The sequence below is a fragment of the Balaenoptera acutorostrata genome, chromosome 9 (genome assembly GCF_949987535.1).
Source record: "Balaenoptera acutorostrata chromosome 9, mBalAcu1.1, whole genome shotgun sequence".
In the NCBI taxonomy this organism is placed as follows: Eukaryota; Metazoa; Chordata; class Mammalia; order Artiodactyla; family Balaenopteridae; genus Balaenoptera; species Balaenoptera acutorostrata.
The window spans coordinates 10,473,007-10,498,873 of record NC_080072.1 but is presented as its reverse complement, the minus strand read 5'-3'; the positions used below and the strand labels follow the sequence as shown (position 1 = coordinate 10,498,873).

At 51.1% G+C, this 25,867-nt stretch overlaps 2 protein-coding genes across 7 annotated transcripts in view; one reads left to right on the top strand and one right to left on the bottom strand.

Moving 5' to 3' along the window:
• Positions 1 to 7,611: 7,611 nt before the first annotated feature.
• Positions 7,612 to 16,534, top strand: LOC103015735 (pepsin A-like). The gene is made up of 9 exons (XM_007174452.2): positions 7,612 to 7,678; positions 8,093 to 8,252; positions 10,209 to 10,326; positions 10,792 to 10,910; positions 11,609 to 11,808; positions 13,694 to 13,810; positions 14,953 to 15,097; positions 15,191 to 15,289; positions 16,385 to 16,534. Exons 1-9 carry the CDS (start codon positions 7,623 to 7,625, stop codon positions 16,532 to 16,534), a joined length of 1,164 nt encoding a protein of 387 aa, XP_007174514.2. The 5' UTR covers positions 7,612 to 7,622.
• Positions 16,535 to 24,222: 7,688 nt separating this feature from the next.
• VWCE (von Willebrand factor C and EGF domains) overlaps positions 24,223 to 25,867 on the bottom strand; it is a 29,942-nt gene continuing 28,297 nt past the window's right edge. For 4 of the 6 annotated variants that reach the window (XM_057553960.1, XM_057553961.1, XM_057553964.1 and 1 more), the window contains 2 exons: positions 25,036 to 25,238; positions 24,223 to 24,914 (listed from right to left, as the gene is read on the bottom strand). In XM_057553960.1, the coding sequence (XP_057409943.1) occupies positions 24,447 to 24,914; positions 25,036 to 25,238 (671 nt within the window). In that variant the 3' untranslated portion in view covers positions 24,223 to 24,446. Of the gene's footprint in view, positions 25,239 to 25,867 lie in introns of all 6 variants that reach the window. The other 2 variants (XM_007174451.2, XM_057553963.1) reach the window with 2 other exon arrangements.

Sequence of the window (25,867 nt, the reverse complement as noted above, 5' to 3'; positions counted from 1 at the left end):
GAAAAGGCCACAACTAGAAACATGAAAATTACACAAGGAAAAATCTCATTGGTAAAGGCAATTATACAGTAAAGGTAGTAAATCAATCACTTTTAAAACTAGTAGGAAGGTTAAAAGACAAAAGTAATAAAATCATCTATAGCTGCAATAAGTAATTAAGGGATACACAAAACAAAAAGATGTAAAATATGATGTCAAAAACAGTAGACATGTGGTGGGGAGTAAAATGCATCGTTGTTAAAATGCATTTGAACTTAAGAAATTAGCAAATATATGCACCCCTATGTTCACTTCAGCAGTATTTACAATAATCAAGATATGGAAGCAACCTAAGGGCCCATCAATAGATGAATGGATAAAGAAGATGTGGTATAGATATATTTGCAATATATATATATACACACACACATATACAATGGAATATTACTCCACTATAAAAAAGAAGGAAACCTTGCCATTTGCAACAACATGGACAGACCTAGAGGGTATTATGCTTAGTGAAATAAGTGAAACAGAGGAAGACAAATATTGTATGATTTCATTTATATGTGGAATCTAAAAAAGGAAACAACTGAACAAACATAACAAAACAGAAGTAGAGTCATAGATACCGAGGACAAACAGGTAGTCACCAGACAGGAGCAGGGTGGGAGAAGGAAAGATATAGGTGAAAGAGATTAAGAGGTACAAACTTCCAGTTACAAAATAAATGAGTCACAGGTGTGAAATGTACAGTGTGGGAAATACAGTCAATAAGTATATAATATATTTGTATGGTGACATATTGTAACCAGGCTTATTGTGCCGATCATTTTGAAATGTATAGAAATACCAAAGCACCATGTGTAACAGGAAATAACATAGTGCTGTAGATCAATTATACTTCAAAAACAAAGAAACAAACTCATAGAAAAAGAGAGCGGATTTGTGGTTACCAGAGGTGGGATTAGGGGAAGGGAGACTTGGATGAAGGCCCTCAAAAGGTACAAACTTCCAGTTATAAGATAAATAAGTACTAAGGATGTAATGTACAACTTGATAAATTTAATTAGCACTGCTGTATGTTATATATAAAAGCTGTTAATAGAGTAAATCCCAAGAGTTCTCATCACAAGAAAAAAAATTTTTCTATTTCTTGAATTTTCTATCTATATGAGAAGATGGATGTTCATTAAACTTATGGTGGTCGTCATTTCATGATGTATGTAAGTCAGATCATGATGCTGTACACCTTACACTTACACAGGGCTGTATGTCAATTACATCTCAATAAAACTGGAACATAAATAAATAAATATCAGGTTGTAAAACAATGTATATGGTATCGTATGGCCTCATTTTTGTAAGTAAGTAAATATATTCATTTACAACATTAATGATGGATAGCTCTGGGTAGTGGAGTTGAGTCATTTAAAAATTTTTATTGGGCTTCCCTGGTGGCGCAGTGGTTGAGAATCTGCCTGCTAATGCAGGGGACACGGGTTCAAGCCCTGGTCTGGGAAGATCCCACATGCCACGGAGGAGCTGGGCCCGTGAGCCACAGCTGCTGAGCCTGCGCGTCTGGAGCCTGTGCCCCGCAACGGGAGGGGCCGCGATAGTGAAAGGCCCGCGCACCGCGATGAAGAGCGGTCCCCGCACCGCGATGAAGAGTGGCCCCCACTTGCCGCAACTAGAGAAAGCCCTCGCACGAACCGAAGACCCAGCACAGCCAAAAATAAATAAATAAATAAATAAATAAATAAAACTTAAAAAATAAATAAATAAATAAAAGGCTGCTAGTAAAAAAAAATTGTTGTTTAAGAGTTTCCAGCCTTAAAAAAAAAAAAAAAATTTTTATTAACCTATAAATATCTGCAATGAACATACATTATTTGCAATAACTGGGCCCAAAAATGTTCTTAAAATTTTAATTTTTAAAACCTGGAGAAACTCCACAGATCTGGGACTGGGGAGTGGAAAAATGTTCTCTGTATTGTTGGATGACCACGTGCCTGGGGTGAGACCCTGATTGAAAGCTCCCAGGGGACCAGCCATCCCAAGGCCTCTCAGACCAGCTCAGTAACACTTATCGTGCTTAATGTTCCATCCCAGCCTTGCCATGATTCACTTCTTTAGATTTCCTTCCATTGCTTGATTTGATATGTTCACGGAACATTTCTGAACACCTGTGCCCTTGGCAGGGGGTACTATGCATTAGCAGTGCAGTTCCCAAGGCCCCTCAAAGCCAAGTGCCAGGTAAGGCTAATGGCAAAGTAAATGTTGCTATCTAATCTTTCTGCCAAGCCAGTCTGGCACAATGAGATTATGTGGTTTCCCTGCTGGCAGTCACGGATCAGCCCTGGCTGACATCAGACTTCATGAAGAATGCTCAGTCCTAGAGTCAGGATTCCACCTTCCCTCCCAAGAGTTCCTCTGGGGACTGGATAGGATGGCTTCTCTAAGTGCCCCTGGGGTGTGACGGGCGGCAGCCATCACGGAATGTCCATTGTACACTCTAACCAATAGACAGAAACCAGGTGGATGTGTGCGGCTACAGAGCCCGGCCCGGGACAAGAGCCTCCCAACACCAGAGCCTTCTAAGACCCGGGTTCTAGTCCTGCCTGTGTCACTACTTAGTTATGTGAACCTGCACTGATCACTTAACTCTTCTGAACTGTGTCAATGGGGATAATGCAGGAATAATACGTTTTCAAAAGATCATGTGTCTCAAAGCACTCAGAAAAGCATGAAGAGCCACAGAAATGCAGTCCTGGTTGTATGGATGGGGGTTTGCAGATAAGCAGACCAATGATGTCAACTCCCTCCTTCTCAGGTCACTTGTACTGCCTGAGCAGAAAACCACCTTGCAGAACACTGAAATGGCCCCCAAATGGAGAAAAGCGTGAGGCAGCCAGGTGGATCTTTGTGGAGTTTTCTAGGAGGTTTCTAGCCCTGTATTAGCTTTCCATTGCTGGTGACAAATTAACACAAACTTAGCAACTTAAAACACCTCACATTTATTATCTCAGCGTTTTTGTGGGTCAGGAATCCAACTCACATTTATTACCTCAGCGTCTTTGTGAGTCAGGAATCCAGGCCTTGTCTGGCTGGGTCCTCTGTTTCAGGGCCTCTGATAAGGCTGCAGTCAAGGTGTTGGCCAGGGATGTGGTCTCATCTGAAGCTCGAATGGAGAAGGTCATCTTCTAGGCTCACAGGGTCATTGGCAGGATTCAGTTTCTTGGAGGTTGTCAGACTGGGGCCGTCAGTTCCTTGCTGGCTGGAGGCTGGAGGTCACCCTCCGTTCCTTGCCATGTGGGTCTCCTCATGGGGCAGCTTGCTTATTCAGAGCCAGCAAGGGAGAAAGTCTACACAAAGAGTCTGCTGGCAAGACCCAAGTAACAATCTCACATAATGTAATCACAAAAGTGACACCCCATCTGCTTTGCCGTATCTTATTGATGAGAAGCAAGTCATAGGTCTTGCATACGTTCAAGGGGAGGGGGTTACAAGAGGCATGAATACCAGGAGGCGAGGATAATTGGGGGCCATCATAGAGTCTGCCATATATTGGGAATTGGTGACATCAAGCATGTCAGCTTCCCGCTTATGAAGTTTTCCCCAAACTTCAGTATCTTCACCAGTCCCATTAGGGCTTCCCATTAATGTGATCCAAAGGCCTCTCCCGGTGGAAAGGAAAGGGGCCTCCCCCTCTGTCTTCTCCTGACCTGACCACAAACTCCTCAGAGGCATGGCCTAGTTCCATCTTCCTCGTGGATGCACCCCCAGCAACTAGAGCATGCGTGCCCAGAACAGAGCAGGTACAAAATAAACATGTGTTGAATGAACGTGTGCGTGTGTCCTGCAGGTTACTGCCTGAGGAGTCTGCTTGGGAGTCTGCTTCCCAAACGTATTTCTCCTCTATCCAAAATTCCCATGTGGGTCCCACAGACAAGCAGTTCCCCGCAAACTGATGCCTAATCTTGGGCTCCAAGCACTGCAAGCCAGCTCCAGGATGCCCAGGGGAGCATCCCTCCTAGATGCACTCTGGTCCCCCCACCCTTACCCCCAGGATAGAATGAAAGAGCCCATCTGGATGGCCCAGCACCCAGGGGTCTGAGAAACGTTCACAGTCCCCACCCAGCTCCTTGGAGCTTCGCCTCAGCCTGCCAACTTTGTCACCCCCGCCATCAGACACGGAGCGTGGACAGATTTTACTCATGGTTCAAAGGACCAAAAGGGAAGCAGGGATGATGACTGGTTGTTCTTTTCTTTTTCGTTTTCTTTAGTCGATTACATCATTTTACTTGAAATGAACCCAATGTGTCCCCTCCAAGGCCTCCACAGCCTTGGGCAGAGCCTAGTGCACAATTTTGCCTTCGCTCCTACTGTGTGGCCATCAGTGGCTGAGCACTTCACCTGCTGTAAAGTCAGGTGTGTCTGGGCTATTGCCACCGAGTGAAATTTACCTCTTCAGGTGTTCAATCTAGAGATAGACTATTTTTATCCCCCCACAAAGTTCCCCCAACCCCCCTTGTAGTCAGTCTCCTACTCTGACCCCAGGCCCTAGAAACCACTGACCTGTTTTCTGTTCCCATTATTTTGCCTTTTCCAGAATGGCATATAAATAGAATCCTACACATGTAGCCTTTGCGTCTGGCCTCTTTCACTCAGCCTAACGCCCATGAGATTCATCCCGTAGTTCATCTGTTTCTATGGCTGATGGTCCTCCATCGTTGGCCATACACTGTTCACTTATCCAGGGACCAGCTGAAGGTCATCAAGTTGTTTCCAGTTTGGGGCAATTGCGAAAAAAGCTGTTATAAACATTTGGGTCCAGGTCTTTGTGGGGACATATGTTTTTCATTTCTTTTCAGTAAATACCAAGGAGGGGGAGTTTCTGGGCCAAATGGTAGGTACATGTTGACTTTATAAGAAACTGCTAAAAAGAAAATAAATAAATAAATAAATAATTTTAAAAATAAATAAATGAAACATTTAAAAAATAAAAAAAATTAAAATAAAAGAAACTGCTAAACTGTTCTCCAAAGTGGCCGTACCACCTCGCCTTCCCACCTGCAGTAGAGAAAAGTTCTACTTGTTCAGCATCCTCATCAGTACTTTTCATTTTAGCCGCTGTATGTGTATGGCTGGTGAGCGCTCTGTGTTTAATCCTCACAACAATTCCATGGAATTGATGGTACTATTTATCTCCCTTCTACTGATGAGAAAACTGAGTCTCTCAGTGACTGGATCACCAGCCCCAGGTCTTGCAGCTATTCAGAGGCAGTGCTGGGATTCAAACCCAGAACCTGGAGCCAGGGCTCTTCCTGAGATTCTTCCACAGCCTCCAGTACACCTCAGTCCGTGGGTACATAAGGGAGCAGGCACAGGGAGTGACAGAGACCCTGATTCAAGCCCCCGTTCAACCACTTCTTACCTATGTCACCTCAGGCAAGTGGCGCAACTTCTCTGGCCCTCAGTTTCCTCATCTGTAAAATGGGGATAATAACGTCACTTACCACAATGAGCTAAGAGTAGTGGTCAGTGAATCTAAGCTCCCCTGTCTCCCCTCACTGCCAGGGAAGAGAAACACATGAATGGTGTTGTTCGGTGTCAGTTACTGCAATGGCTGGCAGACGGCAGAAACCGCCAATTACAAAATCATGGCCCTACTCTGAGCACGTTCCCAAATTGCTCTTAACTAAGCCAAGTTTACATGGGATTAATTAAAACACTATGTTGAACACTTGACGCACCATATAACTCACTGAGGGAGATGAAAGATGAATAAAACACACGTAATGTTCTTCATGGTTCCTGCCCCACATCTCAACCCTGAGGGTTCCTTGACTCAGCCTACTCGACCCAACCTCAGTTGCCTCCATTTCTAAGTTGGAAAGTATGCAGATCCTCCTTTATGTTTTTTAAAGTATCATGAACAATTTCATATATGCATAGCATATAAAGTGTAAAGAATCACGATGAGCACCCATGTACCCAATGCCCAGTGTGAGACACCATGTACCTTTGAAGGCCCCGGAGAGCCCCCAGCACATGCCCCTCCCTCCACCCTCCAGGAGGGACCCTTGAGCCAGGCTTTCCATCTGCTGCTCCCAGGACCTAGGCAGGCATCTTCAGGACCACCAGCTCCTCCACAGAAGGGCTGAGATCCGCCCACAGGTGATAGCGTAGATCAAAGGAGAAACGCTCGAGGGGGAGGAAAAGAGAGCAGAGAGAAAGCAGGCATCAAAAGATGTGAAAATGGAAAACACGGGTCAAGGATCCGCATTTGGGGCACAAAGGTGTCTTAATGGGTGAGTTTGAAATGCCAGTATGCTTTGTACTAACCACCACTGGTCCCAACCTTGATCCACAGTCCCCACCCCTCCGTACTCATCCAGAAGGACTGGGGGAAATTTGGAGCTTTTATAGAATCTGTGTCTCCCAATGTTGGAAAAACCAGGGGTGGCCCAGGGAATACGATCTCAGAACAAAATCTGCAGACAGGTCTCGCCACCTACTGGCGACCTCCCTCCTGCATACCCCCCTCTGCCACAATTCCTGAAAAGAAGTTCTCATTCCACTTTGTCCACTGAATAAACCCCACAAAGGGAAGAATCCATTGGGTTGGAAAGCAGGGGGGATGGGTTCGATCCCTGGTCAGGGAACTAAGATCCCGCATGCCACATGGCACAGCCAAAAAAAAAAAAAAGAGAGAGAGAGAGAGAGAGAGAACTTTTCTAAGTCATTCACACCCTAGTATGAATTTTCCCAGATTGCTTTGCTCACTGCAAGCTGATTCAGCCAACTTTTAAGCACCTGGGAGTCAGACCCAGATGGGGTCTCAAAGGTGGAGGCTTTGAGTAACTGAGAGGGTAGGAGAGGAGCAGTAGGAAGAAAGGGGGCGCAGAAAGTGAGGGGCACAGATTCCAAAGACGAACTCGGCCTGTTTCAAGTTTGCTTCCTCCAGGAAAGGAAGCATTCTTCCACTCCATCCCCTTCCTCTGTACTGTACACACCACTTTCCCAAGACTCAGCCCAATAGCCATAAGAAGCAAGAGCAAAATAAGGCCCATAGGCTAGTTAGACATCCAGCAACCCCATATAATGACATTTCCATGGGGAAAATGTGTCCTGAGTCCCAAACTACGGACCTATGAATGTGCTTGAGGAAAGCAGCTCCAGGGACATGGCCTATCACTGAAAGGACTGCTGCTCTCCGAGGATCCCAGCTGTCTGTCCCATCAGGACAAATCAGGGTGCCTGGAGCTCCTTTGACATCTATTCAATGTTAAGTGCACTTTGGACCAATTTCGTCAAAATATTCAACTTGTCAAGTTTGGATGCATTCTATTATTTAAGAAATAAGCCGCCACTTCGCCGCTTGCTTTCTGCAGGGCCATCCCAACCCAGGATGTGGTTACAGTGGAAAGCTACTCAACTGGAAACTTCCCAGAACATGGCCCAGGGCAGGGATAATCTTATCAGGAAACTTTCTGATTGGGGTGAGAGTAAAGGGTGACGTTTAGCGGCTGATAAGGCCATGCCTGAGGACTTGGGCTGTATATAAGGAGCGGCTCCTTCCTGCTGCTGTACCCCTTCCCATCTTCCCTTCTCTGGAGTCTTGGGAGCCAGGAAGAACCATGAAGTGGCTGCTCCTTCTTTCCTTGGTGGCGCTCTCCGAGTGCACCACCTACAAGTGAGTCTGGGGGACGCGCCGCACGAAGAGCAGCTTCCCAGGGGCTATTTCTCTTTGCTGCCCTTCCCACTGCCTTTCTTTCCTCCCGTATTTCTCCTCTTCCCTCTTCCCTTCCTCCTCTCTCTTCAACCGTCCCAAGCCTCCTTTCTCTGCTCATGTGGGGACACAACGCGGCACACGTGGCTAACAGCCCAGACCCTTCAGTCCAGCCCGGGCTGGGTGACTTTGGGCAACCACGTACCCTTTCTGCATTACTGTGCCCAAAATGAGAGCAACTCCCCTCTCGGCTTCCTTCTTCCGCTCTTGAGCCAGCTTTCTTTTCCTTCCAGGCCTTCCACGGCACCCCATGAGCAGGCCCCTTGGCTAATTACTCTTCTTCCTCCAAACCATCTGTTTGCAAATGCTCCGCCACAGGGTCTCGCTCACCAGAAAGAAGTCCTTGAGGCAGAACCTGATCGAGAATGGCAAGCTGAAGGACTTTCTGCAGAATCACCAATACAACATAGGCAGCAAGTACTTTCCCTCGGAGGCCACCACCTTGATGTCCGACGAGCCCCTTCAGAACTACCTAGATGTGAGTGCGTGGGCAGGCAGTGGGCCCGCTCCAAGGACTTGGCCCAGTGGAGAGAAGGGGGTGCCAGGGGTCTGGGAAGATGGGCCAGCGCTCCGAGCCCCCAGGCAGCAGTAACCCAGGGATCTGCTCCCTGGATCTCAGAGGCACAAGGAGGGCAGGAAAACTCACAGTCAGAGTTGTCGTTCTCATTCATTCATTCATTCATTCATCCAGTGCTTACATGGATGGAGCGTCTTCTATGCGTCAGGCACTGTGCTGGGCCCAGAGAAGCAGCAGTGAATGAGCCTCAGGGAGCCCCCAGTCTAGTAGGAGAGCCTCACAAAGCATAACGAGTACAACCAGGCTGAGGCCACGCAGTGAATGTGACACACTGAGTGTGTTGCAGGTGGTGGGCAGGGGCACCTCTCCGGAGCAATGAAGAGACAGCGGGGGTTCCAAGAGGACAGGAGAGGGTCCCAGAGAGGGGGACGACTTGCACTAGACCCTGTGACACTGGGGAGCAGAGTGTATTTGAGGAAAGGAAGCCAGTGTCCATTTTCAGAGCGAGGTCTGCGGGGGTCAGTGGGTGGAGGCAGACCAGAGTCTGGGATAAGGGTCTGCATCCTAACTGCCACTGCATCATTTTAACTAGGGAATTTCAGGAAGATCACTTTGACTCTTCTGTTTGGGACGCAAATCCCTTCAGTAGATAGTGTGTCCCCTGTGTGAAGGCCAAGGTTAGGAAGCAACGCGGCTTCTCGTTAAGAGCTTAGCCTGTGAAATTTGCCAGACCTGGAGCAAATCTAGGGTCTAAAGCTCCCGAGCCATGGGACCTTGGGCAAGTCATTTAAATTCTCTGAGTGAGACTCAGCTTCCTCGTCTGTAAGACAGAACCATTACTATCTACCATCAGAGGCTCGTTTCAAGTAATTCATGCAATAATGTAGGTTTGGGGTTTTTTTGTTTGTTTGTGGAGTGCTTAGCACAGAGCCTGGCCCTTGGTAAGAGCTTGTTCAAAGCTTGATAAAGTTAGCCCCTTTGTTCACTTAACAAATATTTATGAAGTGCCTACCCTGTGTCAGAGGCTCTCTGCCAGGAGCTGGGGAAACAATGGTGACTGAGCAAAGATCCTGGAGAGCTTATATTCTAGAGGGGAAGACAAATAAGAGACAAACAAATAAGAATGTAAGATAATTCCAGGTAATGACAAGTGCCACAAGAAAAATTAATTAATTAGAGTAAGGGGAAGAAGAAGAATGGGGCAGGGGCGAATTTAAATACAGTAGTCAGGGAGGGCCTATTGGTGCAGGTGACATTTGACTAGAGCACAGAAGGATTGATGAGAAGATCTAGAATGAACATTTTCCTAGCACAAGAAATAGCAAGTGCAAAGGCCCTGGGATGGGAATGAGCTGGTCATCAAAGAAGAGCCACATCAGCGTGGCTGGGACAGAGTTGGCAAGGGAGAAACTGCTGCCACTAAGAATAAAAAGCCTGAGGACACCCTTTCTTGAAACCCATTGTACACACCCAGATTTAGGAATAAGATATCTCAAGGGGTCTCCACCTTTAGGTGGGTGACTTGTTTATCTCCCCTTCAACAACTTAATGAAAAAGCACTTAAGCATTTACTCGGCTGGGTGCTGTAAGGTTCCACTCCTGTCCGAGAGTGTACATTCTCTAGGATGGCAAGACTAAGACACTCAAGGCAAGAGGGGACAGCAGATTATTATTGGGTGTTAACGAGGCTTGGGAGAGAAGAGCCAGTGGGTGACAGGAGAGCAATAGGGGAAGACTTCAAGGAGGAGCGGAGACCAGGCTGGGCCTTAAAGGATGGATACACTGGAGAGAGAGACAAAGGCAAGGAGGCAGTGAAGGGAAAGGCGGGAGGTGGCCGAGATGACCCAGAGACAGTCCCCGGGGAGGCCAGGCTGTGGAGTCCCCAGTCACTGAGCTATGCCGTCCCCACCCTGGCAGATGGAGTACTTCGGCACCATTGGCATCGGAACCCCCCCCCAGGATTTCACCGTCATCTTTGACACCGGCTCCTCCAACCTGTGGGTGCCCTCCATCTACTGCTTCAGTTATGCCTGCAGTGAGTGCCCCCCTACCCTCTCTGGGCCCCCAGCACCAAGTCACCTAGAAGCCCTGAACACTCAGGGGCCTCAAATAGGTCTGATTTCAAGCCTGCTGGAGTCACTCAGGGATCCACTCAACAGACATTCACTGAGCACTTACTATGTGCCAAGCACTAGGCTTAGGTGCCCTGGGAGATGAAGGGGGGAATCACACATGGTTCCAGCCCTCAGAAATTTCAGTCCAATGGCAGAGAGAGTGTGAAGCTGCACATCACCACGGGCAGCTGTGGGCCTGCTCCACTCGGCGTTAACCTGGGGGGTCCTCAGGAGGGCCTTCAGTCAGCGAGATGGTTAGCCAGATGAGTTAGCTTTCTCCTCCAAAGCCCCGCCCAGAACCAAGGCACCCACCCAGGAAGACGCCCCCAGCCCATGACTCTGGCTCAGCTTTTGAAGTTTGACAATGCCTCTTCTTGCCCTCACAGCCAATCACCACCGCTTCAACCCGCAGGAGTCCTCCACCTTCCAGGGCACCAGCAAGACGCTCTCCATCGCCTACGGCACCGGCAGCATGACAGGCATCCTTGGATACGACACAGTCCAGGTGAGCCCCCGCTGGCCAGCCACCTCGTCCTGCCCGGCCCTGGGGCCAGCTTCCAGGGACCGCACACGCCCCAGAACCAGGTCATTCAAGCAATACGGGTCTCGGTGATCCCAAAAGTAACCTGATTGGGGCAGGCGGAAAGTGGCAGAGACACCACAGACATTTCTAGCGGAGGAGCAGCAGTGGTAAGGGGGTGGGTGCCTGGAGCCAGAAGCCAACCTCAGAGTCACCCAAGTTGAATGCTATGGAAGGGGCAGCGAGAAGGGAGAAAATGCCTCAGTTCTCTTTTAGCACCTCCTCTTCTTCCTCCTCCCCCCAACCCACAGCCCCCCTCGAGTCACAAAATCTCCACAAGCACCCCCATTTTCCAGGGCACAGGAGGGGTCAAGGGCTCTGATTTGCCTGGGGTCTGCTTTGCATCCGATCTTCAGAAACACAAACACACGGTGACCATCTGTTCCGCAGCAAATTCTCACACCAAGTTGCAGACGGTGCCCATCTGGAGATCAGCCTCGACTGTTACTTCCAGTGGAATAACAAGCGTTCCCAGGGATAATCCCTCTCCTCTCCTCCCAGCCTGATGCCCCGGAAGCCAAGTCCTACACGAAATGAACCAGCGATGCTCTGGGCCCGGGCTGGCACCCCGCAGCGCTCAGCCAGCACAAGCTGATTATGAACATCTTGGTTTCCCCACCCAGGTTGGAGGCATCTCCGACACCAACCAGATCTTTGGCCTGAGTGAGACAGAGCCCGGCTCCTTCCTGTACTACGCTCCCTTCGACGGCATCCTGGGTCTGGCCTACCCCAGCATCTCCTCCTCCGGGGCCACCCCTGTTTTTGACAACATGTGGAACCAGGGTCTGGTTTCCCAAGACCTCTTCTCCGTCTACCTGAGCAAGTAAGTTAGGCAAGGGAGTTGCGGTCACCTGGTCCAGCAGGGGGCTGTCGAAGGCTGGGTGGGCTGGAGAGAGTCGTGGCAAGCCGGGGATTGGAAAGGTCAATGTCTAAGGCTCTCTAAGGTATATCTTTGGAGAGAATGGTGCCAAATTCCTCTCTGATGAACCACCTTCATTCGTCTTATTTTACTAGCGAGAGTCTTTGTCACCTTGCCTTACACAAGTCAAATATCATTAGCCATTTGCTCTCCTGAAGACCACCATTTAAAGTGAATCCACTTAAAATTGGGGCCGAAAGTCCATAGCAAAAAATGAAAAGAAGATTTAATTGGGACTTACATCTTTTTTTTTTTTTTTTAATAGTTTTTAATACTTTATTTATTTATTTTATTTATTTATTTATGACTGTGTTGGGTCTCTTAGTTTTCGTGTGAGGGCTTTCTCTAGTTGCGGCAAGTGGGGGCCGCTCTTCATCGCGGTGCGGGGGCCGCTCTTCATCGCGGTGCGCGGGCCTCTTCACTATCGCGGCCCCTCCCGTTGCGGGGCACAGGCTCCAGACGCGCAGGCTCAGTAGTTGTGGCTCACGGGCCCAGTTGCTCCGCGGCATGTGGGATCTTCCCAGACCAGGGCTCGAACCCGTGTCCCCTGCATTGGCAGGCAGACTCTCAGCCACTGCGCCACCAGGGAAGCCCCGGGACTTACATCTTGAACAGTGAAACTTTTAAATGATGAAAGCAAGTTTCTTTCATTAGTTAACAAAATCTAGGTTCCAGGTGTGACTATGAGTTAATTCTAAGAAAAAGGAATTACAAAGTCTTGATTTTGGCTGAGTAGAAGTTTATGCCAGAATATCTGAGGGTGTGTCCTCGACTTTCCCAAGACACTCAACTTTCCTCTGACATTCACATCCTTCTCTTTTGAAGCGATTTGTCACCATCGATGTGCTTCCCTTTAGTTATTGACTGTTCTGCTATCATCTCATTGTGTCACAGATGCTGTCAGATGTTTACAGGGAAGGCAGGGTGGGGTTGGGTGAGTTGGGGTCACGTTCTGTCCGTGTCCAGTTCTTCAGTGATTAATTTCTTATTGTCATCTACATTTGTTTCCCTATCTAACCGAAAACTGCAGAGATTTAGACAATGAATATTCCAGTAACCAGGACTCCTGCAGTTTACAGCAGCAGGGCCCTTTTATCCTTTTTTCCTCTTGGCCACTTAATATTCAAGTTTCAGCTCTTACACATAATCTGCTTTTATGGGCACTTAGATATTTCACATGGGGCCGACTAGAACAGAGTTTCTCAATCTCAGCACTATTGACATTTTTGGACCAGATAATTCCTTGCTGTTGGGGGCTGTCCTGGGATGTCTGGTAGCCTCCCCGGCCTCTACCTACTAGACGCCAGGGGCTCCCCCGACCCCCACCCAATCATGACAATCAAAAACACCTCCAGACGTTGGCAAACCATGAACTACACTATTAAGAGCAGACACTGTCATTCATTCATTTCTCTTGAGGTCCCCACAGCAATGAGAGAGAGCATTTAGTGGAAACCACACAACACTTCGGAACCAGAAAGACCTGGGTTCTAATCTTGGTTTTGCGACTCCCTGGCTGTGTGACCTTGGGCACATTGCCTCACCTCTCTGAGCCTCAGTTTCCTCACTGTAAAATAGAAATAATAATAACAATAGTGACTATGGCATGGATCTTGGTGTAAGGATTACAGGAAGCCCTGTGGGTCACACACTCTGCGTGGCTCCTGGCACCGGCAAGAGTCCGATCAAGAGTAGCTCTTAGAATGCCCACAGTTTATATGTTCAGTTGAATAAGTGAATGAATGAATGAACAAATGAAATCCTGCCTTTTCCCCTCCACTTTCCATAGAGATGATGAGAGCGGCAGCGTGGTGCAGTTTGGTGGCATCGATTCTTCTTACTACACGGGAACCCTGAACTGGGTGCCTATTTCTGTTGAGGGTTATTGGCAGATCACCGTGGACAGGTGAGGTCACCATGGATGGGCAATATCCTGGCATGGGCCCCAGACCTCATTTCTTTACAGACTCGTAGTTAACTAAGAATTCCAGGATCCCCCTGGAACAGGCAGCATAGGGAAACGTGCTCCAGGAGGAGAAGGCGGAGGTTGGCCGAGCCAGAGAGACCCTGACAAGGGCACGTCACAGGAGGAAGAGCGCTGTCAGGAACCCCCAGACACTCTGCAAGGATGAGACAGCCACTTCCCTTCTGAGCAAGGAGGCAGGACAATCTACCAGCATCCCTGGGGAGAGGGGAGGACCCCCCTGTCCATACATCTCGGCATTTAGGGGGCCTGTCACTTTTGGTCTAGGATCAGGGCAAAACGGCAGAGAAGTTGTTTCAAACCATTTCCTCCCACTTTCCCCTTCAAAGCCTGTCTGCCCCCAGGCAGCCTCATCCTCTGGCTGTTCTGCCCCCAGCTGGCCTGCTAGGGTGACCCATTGCCCAGGTTTGCCCAGGAGTGAGCAGTTTCCTGGGATGCCAGTCTTTGAGTACTAAAACCAAGACAGTCCTAGGCAAACTGGGACACACTGGTCACCCTACGTCTGCCCCAGTCATGCTAACACCCCGTCAGTTCCTCGAACTCCCGCCCCTGCTCCCCTTGGGTCTAGAACAGGGCAGTCAGGGCTGGACTTACCTGGCCATCACTCCAGTGTCTCCATCACTCCCCACCCTCTGTCCCCTCTACCTGTGATGTCCTCCTCCAACTCCTCACCTCCCCAGCAACCTCTGGGCGTCTGCTTCCCTGAGAAGCCTTCGCTGGTTGCTCCACACCACCACCCTCACCCCGGCTTGTGTTCCTGTTCCCTGCTCCTCCTCGATCATAACTTATCTATCCAGCTAGAGTGGAAGCTCCCTGCAGCCAGAAACCGTGCACCCATCTTGTTTGGCTTTGCATCTCCTGTGCCTAACACAGAGTAGGCACTCAGTAAATATGTGTAGAACACATGAATGCATAGAATGAATGAGTGTGTGAATGAGAGAAGCTGAAATTTTATGCATCGGCCAAAGGATGGGGAAGAGGGACCCTCCAGGGTCGCCTGGTTCCTCCTTGGGAGATGTACCCCCTGGGGGCTCAGGGGACCCTGACTTGCATCTCATCCTCAGCATCACCATGGGTGGAGAGCCCATCGCTTGCAGCAGTGGCTGCCAGGCCATCGTTGACACCGGTACCTCTCTGCTGGCCGGCCCAACCAATGCCATTGCCAACATCCAGAGCTACATTGGAGCCAGTGAGACTTCCTACGGCAGTGTAAGTCCAGCCCTGACTGCCCTGTTCTAGACCCAGATGGCGGATCTGCCACACAGGAGGGATGAAAGCCTTTCTAATCCTCACTCTTTCCAGATGGCGATCAGCTGCTCCAGCATCAACAGCCTGCCCGACATCGTCTTCACAATCAACGGCATCCAGTACCCTGTTCCCCCCACGGCCTACATCCTGCAGGTAAGGGGGCTCTGAGCCTTCCACCCAGATGTGCCCGCACAGCATGTGGCCACAATACTCCCCCTTGGCACAAGGGCAAGTGCACTTCCACAAGCTGGAGCTAACATCTGCTCTGGACAGCCTCTGGAGAAAAAGAACACTTCAAAAATAAATGCATGAATGAGAATTGGGATGCAACACCCCCAGGGGGAAAAAAGCAAGGCAAGGGCTGATGATGTGAAAAGAGGATTTTTAGTTGGACACCAGAGTCCAAGCTCTGGGTCTCAATTACTAGCCCGTAGATACTGAGCAAGTTACAACCTTCCTTAGCCTCAGTTTCCTCGTCTAAAAGCTAGAGCTTTCCCCACACTCAGGGTGTGGTTAGGGTAATCACGCGAGATTGGCCACATCAAAGCTACGAAGGGTTGGGCAAATAGAAATCACAGCTTCCATAGGGTAAGGGCTTATGATGCTCCTATTGCCTCTACCAAATAAAAACCTTTAGTCAGATGAGCCACAGGAAAATTACAATGCCGGATGGAAAACTAGTTTTGCCCAGTGGGTAGATGTTATTCAGCAAGAAGTAGGGAGGCCCAGGCCCCTCCCCCAGGGATGCTGATTAATTAGGAGGGAGTGGGGCCTGAGCCATGGTGGGAGGTGGGGCACGGGGAGGGGGGTCAAAGCTCCACAGGTGATTCTAATACACAGCCAAGGTTGCTGGCCCAGTGACTTAGTGAATGAAAAGGACTAACAGCTGATCCCGTTTGCCACTGGTCAGGATCAGAATAATGAGAAAAGGCTGCGTCACCAGGGCTTCCAAAATCCTTCCCGGCAGCTGAGTTCTCCCTAAAGCCCGTAGCTGCTATGCTGACGTCAGGGCGTATGCATCTGCCAGAAACACTGGATAATGTCTGGTAATCCCTGGAAACCAAGAGTGCAGTAAGCCCCTTATACAGGCAGATCCCAGGCCAGGAAGAGCCAAGTCCCCAGGCACGAGCCAGGAAGCTCCTCCTTGCACGTGCCTGGCAGGGGACCATGGCCCTGGATGTTCACGCCCCAGTGCCTGTCACTGCTGGGTCTGTGTCCCAGCTCCAGTTTTATTCTCCTTTCCTCCAGAGCCAGGGAAGCTGCTCCAGCGGATTCCAGGGCATGAACATCCCCACCGCCTCCGGAGAGCTCTGGATCCTGGGTGACATCTTCATCCGCCAGTACTACACCGTCTTTGACAGGGCCAACAACCAGGTCGGCCTGGCTCCCGTGGCCTGAGCCCGAGTCTTTCCGGCCACTTCCCAGGAAGAGCCCGCCCTAGTTTCTGTCCCTGTTTGTTCTTCGATGTAGCTAATTCTCCTGATTGTTCTTCCTCTGGGATTGTGGAGGTGGAATCTTGGCCCTGTTCCCTGTCACACCAATAACGTAGAATAAATCATAACCTCCTGGAAAATGCTTTATGGGGTTGCGTCTCTTTGTCAGTGTTCCTCTTTACATCACTGGGGTCAGAATGCCAGGGCAGGGGGACAGAACTGACCACATGCATTTGGACAGCACCAAACACAGTGCCAGTGGCAGCACACTCTCTGTAACAGAGCCGGGAAGACGAATGGGCCTCGGTTGGGCCAGCTGGGAGCATCATATAAGGAGTTGGGGACCAGAAATGCCAGGCCCGTTGCCTCCTCATAGAAGAGAGCACCTGAGTTCTTGGTTGAGGGAGTAACTTCTTATTTTCCCCAAAGCCAAGTAGAGATAAGGAGAAAAGGAAAAAGATTAAGGAGAGGTGCCCGCTGATGGTGACTTCCTAAGTAGGGCAGGCAGGGCGGTAATGACCGTGAGACATGGGCCAGAGTGGTGAGAGAAGCTGACACCCCACAATCTACCAGGCTGTCCTGTGGTGAGCTGGTTGATGCAGACTAACCCTTGGGAGCCCCTCAGTACTCTGGGTGCAGGACACCAAGCTGATCCGTTTCCCCATTGGTGATTGAAAGAGGATGGTTTTCCATTCCCCAAGGAGAGGTTGAGAGAGGGAGCTGACATGCCATTGGCAAACCTACCCTAGAAAGGCAGCCAGGAAATATCTAGAGCAGCATTTCTCAGAATGGGTTTTGGTAGCAAAATGTTGAATGAAAAAGTTTCAAAGTAAGTACAGAACAGGCTACATTCTAGGCCCTTCTTCGAGGTTCACAAGGCACAGTTCCCAATCAAAGGCGCTGAGAACTCCTGCCGCAAAGTGATCTGTTTCACTTTGACTCAGTTCAGCTTGATCCCAATTCTTCTTCTGCTGGTGAACCTATTCCAGTCCTGTGCTCCTCGGCGTGCACGTTGGAAAAATTCCCACAGCGCCTGCTTCTGCTGGGTTCCAGGCTGTCCGCTGGAGATACCGGCCTGAGCGCTGGAGCTGGGCCTCCCTGCTGAGGTGGACTTCCGGGTGCCCAAGATGGCGCCAAGATGCCCAAGATGGCGTTAGGAACTCTTGTCACATCATCCCCCAATTTGTAATTTGTCACATAAATACAAGATATTAGGCTCAAGGAAGGGTGAGGTGAGCTCTTCCTACCCAATGCCCCAGATCTTCCCAATGTCACTTATACCCTATCTAGCTGTGCAATCTTTTTAAAACATAAATTTGATCACAACCCTCCTTTGCTTCAAACCTTTCATTAATGCTCTGCAATTGCACTTGGAATAAGACATTATATCTTTGGTGTGGCTTCAAGGCCCTGCATGCTCTGGTCCCCATGGACCTTCCCTGTCTCACCTTAATCCCTCTTACCCTGAGCTCCCACCTCCCTGGCCTTCACCCACCTCCACAAATACCCAAGTTCTTCCCCACCTCCAGGCCTTTGCATACACTGTTCCCTTTGCTTGCTGTTCCCTTTTTCTTGACCTGCTAACTCCTAGCATCCTGCAGGTGTCAGCTTACACATCAGTTCCCTGTGAAGCCCTCCCTGACCACCCTCTCATGGGGTGGCCCTCCTTTCCTTTATGGCACTGGGCACAGCTGGAGATGATGCCTTAGTGGGAGTGTTTGTGTCAGATCCACCAAGGCAGAGACTGTGATCATTTAACTGTTGAAGTCCCAGCAGCAAGAGCAGGGCCTGGCACATTGGAGGTGCTCAATAGATATTTGCTGACTGAGTGATGAATTCAAAATAATTCTTTTTTTTGACCGCACCGCACAGCTTGTGGGATCTTAGTTCCCCGACAAGGGATCGAACCTGTGCCCTCAGCAGTGAAAGCATGGAGTCCTAACCACTGGACCTCCAGAGAATTCCCTCAAGATAATTTTTTTAAAAGGGAACAACTAGGATAAGACGAAAGAGTGGATCTGATTTGAGAGAGGCCATAGTTAAAACCACAGATGGGGGACTTCCCTGGTGGCTCAGTGGTTAAGAATCCGCCTGCCAATGCAGGGGACACAGGTTCAAGCCCTGGTCTGGGAAGATTCCACATGCTTCAGAGCAACTAAGCACGTGTGCCACAACTACTGAAGCCCACGTGCCTAGCGCCCGTGCTCCACATCAAGAGAAGCCACCGCAATGAGAAGCCTGTGCACTGCAACAAAGAGTAGCCCCTGGTCTCCGCAACTAGAGAAAAGCCCATGCCCAGCAGCAACGAAGACCCAATGCAGCCAAAAAATAATTAATTGATTGATTAAAGAAAAAAAAAGACCACAGATGGGTCCACTCTCACCCCCACTGACATTCTGTCCTAGTCATACTTGGTCATGGGACCAACAGGTGGATTCTCAGGCTTCTGGGGATGAATTTCATGATGTCCTGGCTCCTTGTTGTGTTTGTGTTTCTGCTATTTCCCCGAGCACCCCCCATGCCCCAGGCAGTATTCTAGGCTCCAGGGATGCAACCAGGTCTCGCCAGACCCTTCCTGCTCTCCTGCTCCTGGCCCCATCCCCTCCCCCCACCCCGTGTTCCCCCTTCTCAGCCCCGGCAGCTGCAGCTCAGCCCCTCAACCCTGGGATGCTTGGATCCAGACAGAATCTAAAAAGGATCCCATTAGACAGCTCATTTATACTAGAAAACCCCACGCTAACATATCTGATCTGACACTTTGCTCCATAAGATAAGGTGGATTCACATTCCTTGTCTACGGTCTCAGGCCTCTTCCCCATCCATCTTTCCCCATTTCCTGAGGGCCTCGGGGATCTAAGCTCAGTTCAATCCATCTTTTCCACTCATACTCGTCCAGGAGTGGTTTTGGTGTTTTTTGTTTTTTGTTTTTTTGGGTTTTTCTTTTTGCTGCACCACACGGCTTGCAAGATCTTAGTTCCCCAGCCAGGGATCAAACCCCGGCCCACGGCAATGAAAGCGCCGAGTCCTAATCACTGGACCGCCAGGGAATTCCCCAGGAGTGTTATTTTCATCTCATAGGTCTCTGCTCTGATCTGTGGAACCCAGGCCCTGCCGAACGTGGATTCCTGCACATTGCTGGAGGGGGCATCCGTTGGTACAACCCCTAAGGAGCGCCATTTGGCACTATCCATCAAAATGAGAAATGTGCATACCTTTTGGCCCAGTAACTTCACTTCTGGGAATTTATCTTAAAGATAGACTTGCACACGTGCAAAATGATGTAAAGCCGAGGTTACTCTTGGTAGCGTCTTTTGTAAGAGCAAGATTTGAAACGACCCAAATGTCCGCCCCCAGGGGACGGTTAAATGACTTCTGCTGTGTGCGCACAGGAGCCACTGCGCAGCTGCAAAGCGCAAAGAAATGAGGATGCTCGCTAGGGACTGGGACAGGAGGATCTTGAGAAGAGACTGTTCGGTGAAAAACCACAAACAAACTGAAAGACGGGTGATAACAGAGCCTATGCTATTTTATCTTTGAATTATAAAGAAAATAAGATTTGCTTGCACATACATAAAGAAACAGAGAAAGGGTACCCAAGAACCAGACACCACAAAAGTGGTGGGGAGGGGGCTTCCCTGGTGGCACAGTGGTTGAGAATCTGCCTGCCAATGCGGGGACACGGGTTCGAGCCCTGGTCTGGGAGGATTCCACATGCCGCGGAGCGGCTGGGCCCGTGAGCCACAATTACTGAGCCTGCGCGTCTGGAGCCTGTGCTCCACAACAAGAGAGGCCGTGATAGTGAGAGGCCCGCGCACCGTGATGAAGAGTGGCCCCCGCTTGCCACAACTAGAGAAAGCCCTCACACAGAAACGAAGACCCAACACAGCCATGAATAGATAAATAAATAATAAATAATAATTAAAAAAGAAAAAAGTGGTGGGGAGGGAAGGGGGAGCCTCGGTGGATGTGGGGATGGGGAGACCCCTCACTGAAACAATTTTACACATCTTTATTTCTAGTGATGGGATGTACTACACATTCAAAATAAGTTAATGAAAGGCATTTGTAAACCTTTGAAAGTTTATCCTAACTTGAAACCTACTGTGGTTTGTCCTCAAGCCCATTTATCTGATAAACTCCAAAAGCAGGTCTCTTGAACCGGGTCCGATCATTTGGCCCTTCGGGAATTTCCTAGGTCCAGTCACACTGACCCTGTGGAACAGGCTCCAGCCCATCCTCCGCGTCCTCTACTGCAGGGGTCCCCGACCCCGGGACCACGGGCCGTACCGCACAGCAGGAGGTGAGCGGCAGGCAAGCGAGCGAAGCCTCATGTTCCACTCTGCACCGCTCACGTCACCGCCTGAACCACCACCAGCTCCACCCCGTGGAAAAACTGTCTTCCACGAAACCGGTCCCTGATGCCAAACTGCTGGGGACCACTGCTCTAGTGCTTCCGAGAACCCGACATATGGACTCCTAGCTAGAGGGAAATGCAGGGTGTACGTCCCCAAGAACAAACACCCCGCACACACACACCTGCTTGTTGGAGCCCAGGCTGCTAAGATTCAGACCAGCTCATGCACTCATTAAAAGCACTCTGTGCCCCGGAATTCCCTGGCGGTCCAGCGGTTAGGACCCGGTGCTTTCACTGCCATGAACCAGGATTCGATCCCTGGTCAGGGAACTAAGATACCACAAGCCGAGTGGTGCGGCAAAAAAAAAAAAAAAAAAAGCACTCTGTGCCCATCTGGGGTCTTGAAGGTGGTCCTCTGGCCTCCTGGTGCCAGTCAGTGCTGGGCAGGGGGCATCACACTGGGGCTTATCGCAGGCAGAACATGTTCTTACCAAGTTGGGTCCCACCAAGGCCTCCTAACATGTCACAATGGCACTGCCTATTCACGGGGTGGGGGGTCAGGGGGTTGGGGAGAGGGGGAGGAGGAGAGCTCCGAGCTGCCCTCAGTGGTCCTGAGAAGGGCCTGTGGTGGCCACGGTGTGGGTGGTGAGAGCCCTGGCCCAGCCACGGGGTGCTCTAGAGGCAGCAGCTCCTGCACCTCCTCCCCAACCCCATCCCCCAGGTCTTCTTAGGCCCGGAGCGAGCAGACGGGAGGCAGGCGTGATCCTTGGGTGAGGCCAGCTGGGCATGCTGGAGAGCCGACAGGAGCCCAAGAGCAAGAGAGGGACAAGAGTGGCATCCTCAGGCCTTCGGGGGACAATTCTGAGGTGTGTGCCACATGACCTCGCAGAGGGTCCACAGGAGGAAGGGGTGCCAATTGCCCATGGCAGTGACCTTTTTAACAAAAGCTGATTGGTTTTCTTCCCTTCTCTGTCTCCCTTCCCCCTCCCTCACCGTGCTCTCTGGGATCACCTTCCGGGGCAGTGACTCTCACCCAAATCTCTCTCTCCGGGTCTGCCCTTGGGGAGCTCAAACTAAGATAAGGCGGTCTTGGCACCTTGAATAAACTGCAGCCATCAAGTGTCTCTCTGCAACTCCAACGGAACAAGCCAACCAAATGCGACTTGAAGGGGAAAAGCCCAGACTGGGAGTCCGAAGCCCAGAGCCCTCCTCCCAGATCAGCCTTCCTAATCTGTGCAACCTTCGGACACTCTCCTGACCTCTCTGGGCTTCTGTGGTCTCAGCTGTAAGCGGGGGACAGGAATGTCTCAGATAATCATGTTTTTATACTTGGACCGACTTGAGGGAAGTGTCTACAGCTGTCCTCCCGCCCCCCCACCCCTCAGCCTCTTTTTTTTTTTATGGCCACGCCACGCTGCTTGCGGGATCTCAGTTCCCCGACCAGGGACTGAACCCAGGCTCCAGCAGTGAAAGTGCGGAGTCCTAATCACTAGGCCACCAGGGAACTCCCTGCCCCAGCCTTTTTTTTTTTTTTTAATGTTCAAAATGAACACCATTTACCTGAGTTCTATGGAGAGGGGAGACTAGTAATAAAACTTGAATTGCATCCTTTATTGAACAGAGGGATAGCGGTGAGAAAATTGGCCCTGACTCTGAGCCTCCACCATGTTGAGAGCTGGCTTGTTTGAGGAGCAGAGCCAGTCAGTGTTCTACACTTTCATCCTGAAGTTAGACCCCAAGTGGCATCATGAAGGTGGGCGGGCTGCCCAAGGTCACAAGCACAAAGCCCCGAGACTTACGGAGTCTGTATTATATGCTATCATCTCAACTGCATGAGGAAGGACTGTTGTGATCCCATTATACAGATGAGGGAACCGAGACCTAAGGTCTCACGGCTAATCACAGCGAGTAGGGCTCAAACATGGGTTTCGTGGCACCCCAGACCTCATTCAACCACACCCTTTGTGTCTTAACTGGTCTCTAAGTAAGATGGTCTCTAAGTCCTTTGCATCCCTAAAGTCTTTGGTTTTCATGTCCCTAATTCCAAATTCATTATTCCTGCCATCCTGCTTGGATTAGGACCCCTCCCTACACTAACACCTGGGGTGGATAACCCAGATGGCCTTTGCAGCCAGTGCCCACTGGGGACGCTCCCCGCTGGGGACGTTTCCCACTGGGGACGCTCCCCACTGGGATACGTGGTGAGCAGCAGGGCAGAGAAGAGGCAAGGGGAGGATGGCCCACGCCAGTGTAGGTGCAGGTTATTCTGCAGCCCCCTTGGGTTTCAGGGATAGCAAGTTGGTGACACGGTGACAGCATAGTTCTCTGTCTTCCACCCCCATCTCACTTTCCCCCAACGATGCTAGCACTGTCCTCTTTCCAGCTGTCATGGGAACTGGGCTGCACCGTCCAGATGCCCCCTTGAGGATAGACGCATTTATTACCCCAGCCGCAGGGAAGGTTGTTGACCGACAGCTCTCAGCCATCAGCCCTCACAGGGAACTGCCTTGTCCTGGGCCCGCTCCCCGCAGATAGAATTACTGGCCAACATGGGGGCACAAAGCCCTGTCCCCTTGCCCCAACTCGGGCTGACTCTGAAGGCCAGCCCAGCCTCAGAGCTCCACAGGGGGCTGGCTGAGACCGTGCCACCGCCGGGCGCCACCCCTGCCTCCTGCTTGCCTCCCTCGGCCCACAGATGTTAAAGCTAAGCACAGGCCCTAAGACTCCACCTGCCTACTATTCCCTCCCAGGGAACCCAACCTGCGAAGGCCTCTCCATCCGTCTTTTCCGCCCCCTCACTTTAAATTTATTTATTTATTTGTTTATGGCTGTGTTGGGTCTTCGTTTCTGTGCGAGGGCTTTCTCTAGTTGTGGCAAGTGGGGGCCACTCTTCATCGCGGTGCGCGGGCCTCTCACTGTCGCGGCCTCTCTTGTTGCGGAGCACAGGCTCCAGACGCGCAGGCTCAGTAATTGTGGCTCACGGGCTCAGTTGCTCCGCGGCATGTGGGATCTTCCCAGACCAGGGCTCGAACCCGTGTCCCCTGCATTGGCAGGCAGACTCCCAACCACTGCGCCACCAGGGAAGCCCCGCCCCCTCACTTTAGAAGTCTCCTAGCATCAAAGGCCACCAGGTACTTACCTAAGACCCCTCCCAATCTAGCCCCAGGTCTGTGCAGGCTTTTCTCCCAAGCTGGGGGTTGAGGTGGGCACTAGCTCATCACCTGGGGGCTTGCAGTGACGTTTTCCCACCTTTCCAAAGGCGAGAAGTGAATGAGCAGGGCAGCCTGGGGGAGACCGAGACAGATTTTAATCAGGAAACCTCGGGTGAGGACACATGACAGCCGGTGGCACAATCCCAGTGGAATCCCAGGCCCCTCGGACCCTCCTCCTCCAGAGGAGGGACTCAGCCGCCCCAACCTTTCTCAGAAGACAGGCGGCCCACGCAGCCCAGGGAGGATGCTGATGGTGGAGAACGTGCTGCTGGATTCTCACAGCGCATCCCAGATGCTTCTTGGGAGCAAGGCTACATCGGGCCCTGAGGGTTTTGCATCCCCGCCAGGGGTCCTGAAGGAGTCAGCAGCCTCACCGGCCCCCAGAGCCGCCCTGCAAGCTCCCAGGGCCTCTGGCAGAGTCTTCTCTGTCTGGCGTCTCCCGGGCACGGCCCTGAAACGGAGGCCTGCTTACACTGTGGACTCCTCCTCCGGTGAGGGCCCCATGGTGGGCTCCTGGGGGCCAGGGCTGGCTGTGGCTGCAAGGGCTGCAGAGAGTCTGGAGGTGGCTGGAGACAGTCTGCGAGGCCTGAGGATAGCGACGGGGGCCTCTGAGGGGCTGGGGCCCATCGTGGAAAGGGCTGAGGCTCTACGCCAGATGGTGGCAGGCAGAGAAGGCTGTCTGGATGCGGTGTGGGCCCCGGAGGCTGAGGATGAGGGCTCTGGAGTAACAGGAGGTGGCCCGGGAGCCCCGGGAGAGGCCGGAGGTAGAGAGGAGGCTCCTGGAGGGATTGAAGGCCCTGGTGAGGGCCGAGGGGGCTGGGAGGCCCAGGGCTCCCCTGGGAACATGCCCCCAGGCCCCAAAGGGGGTGAGGGTAAGGCCTGCGCTCCTGAGGGGCTCACGGGTATAGTCTGCATGTTGGACAGGTTCGTTCTCAGGAGGAGCTGGAGGAGCTGGAGCACTGGCCTCTGAGGCGACACCGCTGGGGGCCCCGGGCAGGAGCTGCAGTTGAGCAGGGCCTCGGGGTCTCCACGGGGGGTCCGGGCCACTTTGCTGAACTCAACGTCTCCACGAGGGGAGAGACCCCGGCTTTCTTCCAGGGAATCTAGAGAGGGGGCGGGGCAAGAAGATGCACAATGGTTCTTCCCTACAACTGAGGCAGGTCTGGGATGAGCTGCACCGAGGACAGTGCCCCAGCTCTGTCCCTTGAGGGTCCCTGTGCACCGGCAGCTGGGGTTGGGGGATCCCGCCGGCTCCTGCCTCCAGGAAGGGAAGACCCAAAAGGAACCATGAGCAGAGGGAGACAGTTCACCAAGGCACTGGCTGTGTGACCTTGTGTGAGGCACATAACTCCCCTGGGCCTCCATTTCCCCATCTGTAAAATGGGCATCATAATAACAGGATGACCACATAGGCCACACAATGAGGACTGAATGAAACGGAGCCTGAGAGGTCTCAGCCTAAACCCAAATGTAAACTCTGGACTTTGGGTGACAATCATGTGTCAGAGTAGGTTCATTAATTGTAGCAAATGTACCATCTGGTGGGGGATGTTGACAGCAGGGGGCGCTGTGCGTGGGGCGGGGGCAGGGGGATTCAGGGAGCTGTCCGAACCTTCTGCTCGATTTTGCTGTGAACCTAAAAATGCTTTTAAAAAAAAAGTCTATTGAAAAAATTTGTTTTTAAGTCTCAGCCTGGAGGCCAGCGCATCATAAGGGCTTAATCCATGGCGGG

Excerpts from the sequence above, each read along its gene's own strand:
- LOC103015735 (XM_007174452.2), top strand. The coding sequence starts at position 7,623 with ATGAAGTGGCTGCTCCTTCTTTCCTTGGTGGCGCTCTCCGAGTGCACC. Across the intron at positions 11,809-13,693 it reads TTCTCCGTCTACCTGAGCAA|AGATGATGAGAGCGGCAGCG; the intron begins GTAAGTTAGGCA and ends CACTTTCCATAG. Across the intron at positions 13,811-14,952 it reads TGGCAGATCACCGTGGACAG|CATCACCATGGGTGGAGAGC; the intron begins GTGAGGTCACCA and ends TCTCATCCTCAG.